This window comes from Saccoglossus kowalevskii, chromosome 11, assembly GCF_978046115.1.
Source record: "Saccoglossus kowalevskii chromosome 11, keSacKowa6.1, whole genome shotgun sequence".
NCBI classification, from domain to species: domain Eukaryota; kingdom Metazoa; phylum Hemichordata; class Enteropneusta; family Harrimaniidae; genus Saccoglossus; species Saccoglossus kowalevskii.
In genome coordinates this window covers 11874826-11887969 of record NC_140651.1, presented here as the reverse complement: position 1 = coordinate 11887969, position 13144 = coordinate 11874826, and the positions used below count along the sequence as shown (strand labels likewise).

At 35.7% G+C, this 13144-nt stretch overlaps 1 protein-coding gene across 1 annotated transcript; it reads right to left on the bottom strand.

The window, feature by feature from the left end:
* Positions 1-5077: 5077 nt before the first annotated feature.
* Positions 5078-12617, bottom strand: LOC146736198 (uncharacterized). The gene is made up of 8 exons (XM_085505201.1): positions 12605-12617; positions 10159-10785; positions 9147-9785; positions 8424-8522; positions 7384-7491; positions 6578-6676; positions 6007-6114; positions 5078-5760 (listed from the first exon to the last, which is right to left on the bottom strand). The coding sequence occupies exons 1-8, from the start codon at positions 12615-12617 to the stop codon at positions 5489-5491; spliced, it is 1965 nt and encodes a 654-aa protein (XP_085361327.1). The 3' UTR covers positions 5078-5488.
* Positions 12618-13144: the final 527 nt, after the last annotated feature.

Genomic DNA, 13144 nt, shown 5'->3' with positions numbered 1-13144 from the left:
CACATCTGAGCACCGCAAACATTTATAGCAATAATGTTATTTTTACCATTGTCTATTTCTTACAAAACCACACAGAGAGTGCGAAATCTGACTGAATCATATCAAAGCAGGCGAAACACCAACAGAAAGTAATCTTGGACTTTGCAATACGTCTGACCACGAATCACTTCATTATCATGTTTCCTTATGTAAATATCCAAGTATATAAATAAATTAAAGAACTAACAATGGGGAAACAAATAGAACAAAATGACATGATTGTACATGCGTTGAATAACTGTGATTTGTGTCAGTGATTTGTGACAATAGCCTTGAGAGAGCGATTTCACAGATGGAATCAATTTGCTCGTTATCCAATATCGGGTGAATTGGACAAGCTCTTACATTTTCCTCGGGATGAGTGGAATTATGGACAGATTTTTATTTTCGTTTAATCGTTCGATTATCTTTGATTTACAAGAGTGATCGTTACGAACCTTAATTTTCAACTGTGACTCATACTTGGAGAGGAGATGCCATTTTCTGAATTTTATTTTATTTGTGTAATGTTCAGTGCCATACGAAATTTTATGTAATGAATATGGCTGCTAGGCGAGGGTATATTAGTTCTACGCATGCGCATTAGCGGGGTGTCTGGTTCTCTGGTTGCGCAGCTATCATCCGCGGGGGGTGGGGGTGGGGGTGGTGGTGACTGACATTGTTTCGCTTCCGGTTGACAGGAGTATATTATCACGGGATAATTCTTCTCCTCTCTGAGGTCTCCTCTAGGGTTCTCCACACGTGTCAGGGGGGAATATCGTCTCGGCTCTATATCTCGTCGCCTTGAGGTACGGGTTCAGGAAGTCACTTAGTTCCAAATTATTGAGCCAAGTTCCGTCCAGAACCTCGCCTAAACGATGACAGACATAACACATCAATTCGCTCGTAATCAACTAATTAAGTCGATTAACAGATACGCAAAAACAAATTCATCACAATATACTGGTTGAGGCCTGGAATCTGTAATTGCATCAAAATGATATATACCTTACAAAACAACTTTAATTAGTCCAATTTATAGACTATTCATAGTTTAGTTTTCAAATAATTGCTGAAACATTTGTATGTATCGTCGTTGCTGTCAGCGGACAGCACTCTGTGTGGAGTTTACCATAAAAGCCAGTCACATACATATGTTGGTGGAAAAATAAAATGTGGTTTCCTATAAATTCTCCAGACTATATTTGAGTCGTTCATGCATGTGTGTTCATATTATACCTTTTATATTTTAAGTAAGACTTAAAGTGCGTGTGAAATGCCCACCCACACATTTCCCATTTTGGATTTTTGTTCCGCTGAAATAGACAGTTATTGATTTTTGGTTGAAAATGATTACTCGTTTCCGAGTAAATTTGAGATATGTAGCCACGCCCACCTATCTTGAAACAGTTGACTCGCGAATCTAGCCGAAGTAAATGGGCGACACCAAACGACAAAATACGAGAGGAAGCCATATACTTGCGCTGTACTTTTATAATACTGCGTCATTTAACGAAACTATTAACGATATATATATTTCGGTCGGCGCTTTTTTGAAACGTATGAGAATCTATGCATTTCCAAACGATCTAACGGTGTGACATCAGTAGACAAAAGCCGTAAATCAATAAGAAAAAGTTGAGATAGGTATTCTCCTTATACCGTCATACCGCAGATTATTACGCTGAATATCTGTCCTTATTTATAAAAGATCAGCTCGGGTTTAAAGACAATTGCTGAAAAATTAATCCTGGCACAGTACTAACACTTGTTAAAAAAACTCGATCCCGGACAAGCCCATGTTCACCGCGTCGGCTTTCAAAAAGAGAGAAACTTCGGACAAGTGTTTCAAATGTTTCGAGAATCTGAATAACGTTTTGTAAAGGCCATGTATTTTATGTTATGTAAGAGGTTTCAAGGACGTGACGCGAAAACCGATGCGTCGGCCAAACAAGAAATTGCGCAGCACGTTTCTGAATTGTTTTGTGATTGATGTTGACTTCACACTTCTGTGAATTTATCTCGCAGTTTGATTTGATCTGTAGGCTGTCAATATTTTGGGACCACATTTTTCTAATATGATGTCGTAATTATAACAATCACGATAACTCGAATCACACTCTGAATTTTCGACGGACGTTTCGACCGCGGAAGTTTCGGCCCGGCCGGGACATTTCGGCCCGGACGTTTCGGCCAAGAGTTTCGACCAGGACGGCCCGGGACGTTTCGGCCCCTGGCTCTCTTCTTTGAAATACACGATCTTCAGTATTTGAAATTATCGCTACAAGTTGCCGACATTAGTGAAGCCATATGGAAATATCTCCCAAACAGATCAAGCAGTTTTACCACATTTATTGTTAATATACGTTAATGGACATAAGAGGACTTTTGACATGGTCGAGTATCACAAAATATGCTAATATTTCATGAATTGCGTAATATGTAGGCTGTCAATATTTTGCGACCACATTTTTCTAATATGATGTCGTAATTATAACAGTCACGATAATTCGAATCACACTCTGAATTTTCGACGGACGTTTCGACCGCGGAAGTTTCGGCCCGGCCGGGACATTTCGGCCCCGGATGTTTCAGCCAAGAGTTTCGACCAGGACGGACCTTTCGGCCCCTGGCTCTCTTCTTTGTAATACACGATCTTCAGTATTTGAAATTATCACTACAAGTTGCCGACATTAGTGAAGCCATATGGAAATATCTCCCAAACAGATCAAGCAGTTTTACCACATTTATTGTTAATATACGCAATGGACATAAGAGGACTTTTGACATGGTCGAGTATCACAAAATATGCTAATATTTCATGAATTGCGTAATAAGTAAGCTGTCAATATTTTGCGACCACATTTTTCTAATATGATGTCGTAATTATAACAGTCACGATAACTCGAATCACACTCAGCCATATGGAAATTTCTCCCAAACAGATCAAGCAGTTTTACCACATTTATTGTTAATATACGCAATGGACATAAGAGGACACAATGATTTTCTTTCATTGAGAAATTCACATCTATCGTTAAGTCACTACTATTTATGTCAATAGTGTCTGTTCCAAAATAGTGCTCCTGATGTATTAATGCACAAATCAAGCTGTCAATATTAATGTATTTGTATACGATAATATAAAACCACGACTTTTAAAATTGTTATCAATCTATCTTGACATTTTTAAATAAAAAAATAAGTTGGCTGTACGTTTATTGAAAAAAACAAAACAATCATACAGATTCGTCAATGTATTACAAACCAACCGGAAACAGTAAGAAGATTATATTATGTAAATCATTATACTATAACTAGATTTTTTTTTATATAAAATACATAGTGCCTTTTGATTAAAAAAACACACACAAAAAATGTGTGTAATTTGTGTTATTTGCGTTTAGTACGTCTAGGAAATGTATAATATATACTATTTTGTCAGCCAATATATGTTTATGAGTGGTAACGCATAATTATAATATTACTTTTGCGTCTAATATAATAAACGAATATATCGTGCAGTTTGTGTAAACACTAATGAGGATACTAATGCGATGCACTGTTTCAATACCCATTTATATTTTCGCGAACGTATTGTATCATTCGTTCTATAACAGCTTTGAAAACAATATGATTCAACTTCCTTGGAAACTGATTCTATTCAGTGTACCCGTGAAAGCATTCATACGCTGTACGCTATTCGAGTAAAAAATTGTGTACTATTCATAGGAAACACAAAGCTCTTCCCGTTGTGAATGAGTATTAAAACATCCGGACTCTGATGAACGACAATACAGCAATACTCGTTGTACCAAAAAATATAATAAGGGAAATATAAATAGCAGACGGTCAATATATTTAATTTGCACTTTCAAATATATAACTATTGAAGTATATTATAAACAATACCATGCAAAAAAATAAATGAGCTAAACCTTTGCACAAAATCAGGCTTCATACTGTCTCTGAACCTAACTTTTTTATTGCAATGTGAAAATAATATCTTAAAACACAATCATTATTCCCAAGTACAATGACCAAGAATAAGACAGACAACACACAGGATATAAAATTAATAATTGACAAAAATAAACCAATTGGAAAGACTGTACATAATCAAATGAGTAAAAGAACGATATATGGACCTTGTGATATACATGGTCAGGTTACAGATTCTAATTTCGGGTGTTTCAAAATCTTTTCTGCTCAAGGCAGATAAAGAATCCTATTCATCCCGCATATCTTGGCAGTTCAGTGTAAAATGCAGTGTTACAGTAATATTTGTTGATAAATATGTAATAATAATCCCTGCAATCTGATTGATTGATTGATCCATGCAAGCAGCTCGAACTTTTGACATGGTCAAGTATCACAAAATATGCTAATATTTCATGAATTGCATTAATTATAATATTTACATTAAGCCGCTTATATTTGCGACATCAATTCAGACTCTCCCAACCATAACATCTTCGACTTTAGATTTGCTTATAATCGATAAAAATGGATGGCTTAAAACTTACTTATATCTTGTACTAGCGAATGAGTGAATAGACTGTAATGACGCTCATTTATGCAAATGGGGCAGGTTAATCTAGAACACGCACTCCCAAACCTCACTCACTCACTACTGTTGTTTCTGAATCATTAGAAGCTGTAATAGTTGGACCGGATATCAAATTTGTCACACTACAATATCAGATATATTGAACTCATGTAAGTAATATTATTGATAGTAATACATCGTATATAGACGGGTCACTCATACGATATTCCCTATACACTACACTGGTAATGACCATTACTGCTCTGTACACACAAAATACGTATATAACTAATTAAACGAGAAACGTCTAATGCAATAACATTAAAAGCAAGTGATACATAACAAAAACACACAGAAATGTGATAAATAAATAGACAAACCAATTATTTGTATCAAATTAATTACTGGAAACTCACACATAATGGTGATGGAGTACTGACATATTTCGTATGACTCACAGACAGTGCAATGTTTGCAATAAAAGTAGAAACAAAGAAATACTAAAACACATTAAAAGCTCAAAATAACAGATTTATTTTATTAACAGATTCAATTTATCTTTTTTAATTAGTTTTACATATCAGGCCACATAAGAGATAATAAAAGCAGCATTCACAGTAAGTTAAATATGTAAATTCTACATATATAATCACTACTAAGTTTTTAAAGACAAAACACTTTATCTATTTGGTTGGAAATTTAGCGGTGTTCTAAAAATGTAAATTGAGATGTATATTTTAAAAAATCGAAAATTCTGATACATTTTGTTCAGTCATGAAATAGCAGAATATGGTAATTACATTTATTTGATTAATTATTATTCCATTCCATATATCCTGCCTGTTATATGTGATACTGTCCATGATATATTTTTGATATCCCAAAGAGGATTGGTAATTCTAAATAATGTTTTTAAGCTGATTAAATAGTTCTAAAATATTGGATGTACTGATGTGGAATAAGCTCTTCTTTTGCTAACAATTGAGAAAAAAGTTCACACTGATTAGATGAAAGGGGTTCAAACTGAAAACTTTTACACTGACTGTTAGAAAGACATTCGTGAGCGCACTGAACTGCCGTACTCGCCTGAAGACTCGTAAGTGGGACGACACCCGTAATCATCATGTCTTCTGCCTCCATATAGAAAAGACCATACCGATAGTACACATCTCGTTCAATGACAGGGTCTGCACCTATAATTTCAATTAAAGTGTACACGTTCAGAGAAGGTCGGTGATAATATATGTATAATGAATCGACATATAACATGTCAGCAGTTTGGGTTGTAATGTTCTTCATTGGTGGAAAAATTGAACCAAATATGGTATGCATCACGAGTTGTATATTTGATGATGTCATTGACATCCTTTGCTTGAAAGGGTGTAATGTAATATTTTCTACTTTCATCTTAGGACAATATACAAACTAATACACCATACCTGATGTGCATGTTAGTGTTCTATCATTATATGTCCACGGAGTGTCATCGCAATTGCAGATTCCAGAAATACATTGTCCGTGTATGCACGTTGAATCATGTATACATTCTACAAGCGAAATATTTACACTTTATTAGTCACACAGATAAAGGAAACTTTATTGAATGTAGCATCAATCGTTTACATGCAATTGAGTTTTGAAGCAAAGGGCACTGTAAGTTGCCTGTGTTTGTCATGACTTTGCGTTTGGAATGCTAGTTTTAAACATGGCACGGAAAAAACAACAACGACATAACAGAACATAACACCATGACAGAGCTTAGGCTAACAGGAGAGTCCAACGTATGCACGGCAAGGCGTTTTCTCTATTTGATCCCAAAATACATAACATGAACAGGGCATACATATAGCCCTCTCAAATATAAAGTACTTAAGGAGAACCAGCCTAGGCTACGACCAAATATTGCTCATGGAGGAGATAATAATTTTCATCAAACTATTATGGTTTGCTAATTATAATATGGCACGGCGCAAACATATTGATAAATACTCAGGTGTTTACTGTACATACCTGTGCATTTGTTTGCTATACCATTGCTCCAATCAGCATCACACATACATTGGTGTTGTATACACATACCATGAATGCATTCAGCGTCTGTATTGCATTCTGTAGTATCATATAAAACATATTAAACAATAAAATCGATGATGTCATTGGTAAAAATAGTAATATTTAGTAATTAACATAATAGTGAACTTCCTATTTTGTAAACTCATGTTTATTTATTAATATTGCTGATAGTGAGTTTTGCTCTTTAAACTGCATATCTTTTAAAATTTTAAAATAAAATTCATCGCCTTCTGGATGATCTCTCAGCTCCTGGCATTGTTTTATTTAGTCGTTACGTCGTGAAAACATTCAGAAAAAACAACAACATGGATATATGAGATAGTGCATGTGTGACTGCTCTTCACATTGGTTTGTGTACACGTTTCTCAGTACATTCACCACCACCCCACACAACAATGTACTATGTGAATCTTTGTGCTTAGGTAAGTATATAAATAACTGACACTGAGATAATAAACATATTGCAAAGAAATTACATCTCAGAGACTTAGAGGATGAACCAGTGTTCATATCATAATATTGCCGATAGTTGATGGTTCTTCTTGCGTGTTTATATGTTCGTAATATGCCTGTAATGTATATTGTATTTAATTTCAGAAATGCCTATACCCCGTACAACTAATCTATTTCGATATATGCTTTCAACATAATAAAATAATTGGAATATATAAAAGTAAAATTAGGTGAATGAATTATTTATTAAATTGTGAATGTTCAAAGAATGATGATTATAATATGTTTACCGGATATACACGTCAGTGTTGTTGAGTTGTAACTCCAACCAGTGTTGTCACAAATACAGGTTCCAGACACACACTGCCCATGCACACACGATATATCGCTGATACATTCTAAGGACAATAATGTATTATACATTAGCAATTATCATAGACTTCTGGCCTTGTGTATAGCATATACATCTACTATATAGTTTAGGAGTATAATTATTTCTAGTGTTTGCATCCAACACTTTAAATATTAGGACAAAGATTATTATTATTATTCTTATATTTCTCATAATGGCCATAATTGTTCCAAAATAATTGCTAAGGCTAAAAAGATATTAAAAGACCGTCTAAATTGGAGACAAATAGTTCAATTCAATTGAATATACTACATAACAAGGACATATTCGTAGAAGTTACCAGCATCGCTACTAGTGGTTCAGCGCGTTCTATGTATCTGCCTTATGCCAATACTCGATCAAGTGATTGCACACGAATATATTAGGCTTCAAATATAAACGTTAGAGGCGAACGGTATTGATTGTTTTCCATTTCCCGTGCCCATTTAACGGCTCTGTGACAACAGACAGCCCCCGAGTGTATCGTACATGGTATTATTATAACTATTTCACGGTAACGCCATAAGTTACAGCGTGCCTTAGTTTTGCCGTATTGCAATCTACATCCTACCTTATTAGGAAATGCTAATTTCAAATAAAGAACGATTATGCGAGTAATCAACTTCTAATAATAAAACAAACATGGCAGCCCCCCCCCCGTGAGATGTTGACCGGACCCTAACAACAGTTCGCTAAATCTGTTCTAAACTTTGGGGATTTTGGCATTCCCCTGATGCTCAGATAAGCTCATATCACGAACAGTTGCAGTACATTTGTTAATCGAAATGTAAGCGGGGGGGGGGGGGGAGACAACTCGAAAAACTCTATGGGAGTACTTATTTAGGAGTCTCTATTCGCAAACAGTGCCGAGCAATTTTTCTGTGTTGCTAGCAATTTGATAAAGATAATTAATTTGATAAAGATAACATATTTACTCACTCGTGCATTTACCACTTGATTCTTTACTCCATACAGGGTCGCATACACACTCTTCTGTGACACATATACCATTAGCACAGTCGCTATCTACTGCACAGTCTGTATGCAAATTACAGTAAGAACATTTGAATATGTAATATAAAACGTAAGTAGGGCTGTGACAATTATATCTATACGGGAAACTTAAACCAAATAGACCAGGTATTAATAACCTGTATAATTTTGTTGTTGTATACTAGTAATAAATATTATTATACATCTATCACCGTAACGCCATTAGTTACAGCGTGCCGTAATTTTTTGGTATTTTACTTGATATTTTCATCTTACCATCTTAGGAAATGCGAATTCCAAATATGGAATGATTACGCGCGTAAGCGTCCTCTAATAATAAAAAAACAAACATGGGTTTGACCGGACTCACAGAAAGGAGTTCGCCGATTCTGCTCTAAACTTTTTGGATTTCGGCATACCCATGATGTATCCTCGGAAGGAAAAGATGTATAATAATAAGGTTATTACGAGGATACCTCAAATATGCACGAAGACAGTACAGCGGAAGTATCGACCGACGCGCAGCGGAGGTCGATGCGACGGCGTATTGTCTGAGTGCATACTTTGGGATATCCTCGTAATAACCTCATAGTATTCTACATTCACTGCGGTAATATATTGCAAGTGACGAATTATACACTAGATTATTGATCAATTAACTGTTCTTACTGCAGTAATGAGCACCATCTGTAATAGGCGTTCCAGGACCGACGACTAAGCTGTTCGACGACCATGAGAAAATATCACCATTACCGTTGATGCCACATAAAGCTATTTTCTCAATGTCTGCTGATGTCAGAACACTGTTCCATACGTTAAACGATGACATTTCTCCTTCAAATGCTTTTCCAGTGTCGAAATCTTCACCAAATTGTTTTTGTATTTGTCCTAGGATAAAACTCCCTCCTCCAGAGATCGGTAGTGTTGACGATGAGATAATTCTTGTTAAACCGGTGTTAGTATCAGTGAGCAGAATGCCATCTTTATAAATCTGCGAATCGCCATTAACGGGACTGGAAACGAGACAGAAATGAAACCATGTATATTCTGGGAATGACATTTTAGCCGCAGTATGTTCGCCCTTTAGTTCCAAGTCTAAATCATTGAGCGTGTTTATCCTGACTTGCAGCTCGCGTAATTCTTCTGGTGTGGCATACGAAAATAGTCCAAAATCGTGTGTTTCCATGTATTTGGCCCATAAACACACGGTCAACTCGGTCAGAGAAGGCATCGAAATACTGGCTGATAAGTCGCCATAAGTTGATACATCGAAGACAATTCGTTTGTCCAAAACGCTGTAAGCCAAACCTGCAATATATAGCATAATGGTGAAAGAGAAGTATTGACCATTTTATGTGCATATAATTATGTTAAAAAGTAACCCGAGAAACGCATTAAACTGTCTAGTACGGTAAACGATCATATAGGTATGGCATAGGTAACAAGATTTAATGGGCAGAATGGCATGCATAAACCGTTAGATCTTGTGGGGATCACAGCAACACTGACACGCACAGTATTTCAAAATGTCACATAGTACGATAATAGACTAAAAATAAATAAAACTGCTAACACATAATTTCAGGTTTCTTCAAACAATTTGTATATTTTATGAAACATATGTATATGCCATATATTTAATTTTAAAACAATAAAATCCATTTCATATGTAATTACTCACCACACCCCTCCATCGTCTCCAAGGCCACTTCATTGTGGACATCGGCCATGTGGTCAGTCCAAGAGAAAATATTACCATTACCATAATGACGGCACATTACTAGCATCTCAACCATATTATCACTAATGAGATAATCATATATATGGACGCCCGTCATCGTGCCTGCAAACGCCTGATTGGTGTCAAAACCGCCACCCAGGGAGTCTTGATCCTGACCAGTAACAAATACTCCGCCACCCAAGATTAATTCGTCTTTCCTGAGATTATCGTCCGAATCTGCCAGTAGGCCATCCTCGTATATGCGCCACTTACCGCCATTCGATTCCCAGGTAACGCAAATATGGTGCCAGTTAGCATCAATATTGAGATTCACAGCGAATCCTGTGTTCCCCCTCATCTGAAGTTGGCCTGTACCACCCGAAGGTTGTATCCAGACATCAAACTCACTTGTATCAATAGATGATGCGTATGAAATGACAGGGTGATCATTGCTACACGTTGTTATGGCCCAATAGCACACAGAAACTTCGACGAGATTGGGAATTGAATTGGGACCTGAAACATCGATGTACGTACTCTGCGTGGCGACTATTTGCTTGTCTTTGAGACTTGTTTGGTACGCAGTCACTAGAAGAAAAAAATGTCAGACCAGTTTGTTTTTATAATATTTATAATAATCTGCCTCTAAACATAAACGCGGTAGTGGCATAACATTTACAATGCAATATCATCCCATATACAGATATGTAGTGTTTAAACTTTCTGTGTATAATTGTCCATTTACTTGCGAAGATATTGTGACTCAATTCTATAACATTTACCTTCAATATAAATAGCTCTCTCAATAAAAAGACCTTCCCCCTGGATTATTTTTCCATGATTTACTCATTCTCCCCTCATGTATGGCTAATATACAATTGACGGTATACCATGTATTTAAGCGAAAATCCTTCCGATACATACTTTTTTGATGGAAGTAATGTGACTAAAATACGGTGCAAGTTTGAAAGCGATCAAGGCAAGTCGGTTTGAGATTAAATTCGAAATTAACGAATTTGAATTAGGACGTTGACAAAAAAACTTTGATTATGTTCCAACGCAATACGCAAGAATTCACTTGACACATAGCATGCTATCTGGCAACAATCAGGTAAGAGGCACTAGTGAAATGAACATAGGAGCAGCATAGGTACATGCAATTTTAATAGTGCGCCTAAGCGCGTATCAAAATGTGTCAGCTGTTTGCGTGTTTTTCTGTTCTAGTGGATCCGAAAGCAAAAACACATAAAAAAAAATTACTAACCTCTGTGCACAAATAAAAGACACAAACATAACATGCACATCTTCATGATGCAACGGGGCAGTTGTTACAATACTCTTCCCTCAGCTGTTTGCTCGTTCGATGCGAGTTTGACTATTCCTTGCCAGTTTGTTTCATGAATAACGGAACTCTTGCTTTCAGAAAATTATAATGATCGTTTTTGTATTTAAATAAAACAATCAATATGCTTGCAATAACTGTATCTAATAATAATAATAATATGTAAAGGTTCAACCATTATTATGAATAGGGGTGCTTTCAATCACGTACACGATATTTGGGATATTAAAATCTAGTTAATTCTGTAGACAAATGTATCAAATCAAGCTTCACTACTTTTAATGCCTCATTTTTCAATATTTCTTTTTTAATATTTCATTAAATAAAATGTTTAAAAATAAAAAAAAATATGTCTCATCCTCGTAGATAACAAATATTTCTGCTTGTTCAATGTTCATGCATCCTCTCTGTGTGTGAATGAAGCTAATATAATCTCATTACCATGGAAACTGTGAATAGAATTGCATTCTTCTACATCCTTTGAAATTCTGAATGCTTGTCTTCTGTGCAACATCGAATGCTCTCCGTTCAACTATGTCATTTGAATATTTTCCGGAAAAATGTCTACTCTGAGCATGCAATACAATTATGACAAATGCAATAAAAAGTGCATTGTAATCTAACTCACGTAACACAACAAAACGTATTCTATCGATCTTAATGCTGGAGACCGAAAACAGCGTATAACGTGTCTAAACACACTGCCTTAGCTATTAAGCTCGCAAATAAAGCTTTTACAATTATTGCTGTTTAAAAGACTTTAATGCCAATGCGGTTTTGTGTCCAGAAAAGCTTTGAATATTAGTATCTCCCATTGCAGTCTATGCATAACTACTTACACTGTCTGGAGTCCGACTACCAAACGAGCATGATATGGTTTACAATTTCCGTTATCTAAATATATACAAGTGTAAAAGTAATTTGTTATTGTCTGATGGTTGAGGTAAATTATTATTATTTTTATTATTTATTCACTGACAGTGTGAGTTATTTTCGAAGCAGTAGCATAATGTGTCGACTCCACACGTTGCGAATGTGTTCTGTCTTGACCCGCGATTGAAGTACCATCTGCACCCATGTTGTCCGACGATAACTAATACTAAAAATATTGATAAGAATGACAATATTTCTGCCGTGTTAGAACCTCACCAATGCGTTCAGACGTCACACCTAGTTAGACTAAATTAACATATGATTCGACAGCGTAGAAGTAGTATAGTACTGTTGTTATTTATCTGTCGTTTTGACACTTGGCATTGGTCATGTAATGAAAAGGCCGAGTGGTATTCTCAGCGTTATTAACTGTAAAATATACTCGCCTTTGGTTCGTGGTTAATTACTAGCCTATGATTCAATCGTATCAACCAGCGTTATGAACAAGTGATATCAAGCGATAACATAATATTACCAATGCATTTTGGAGTGCCAAATTTAAATCATCTCATGGTTGTATAACTTGGCGTCTAAAATATTATACTTTCACTGATTATTTTAATCTATTGTCACCGTAATTTGTATTTGTGCTCATCGACGTATTTTGTGTGAATCTCCCGACAATGGTTATTTGAAAAACGAGTTTCTAAGTTACATAGAATCTGCAATTAG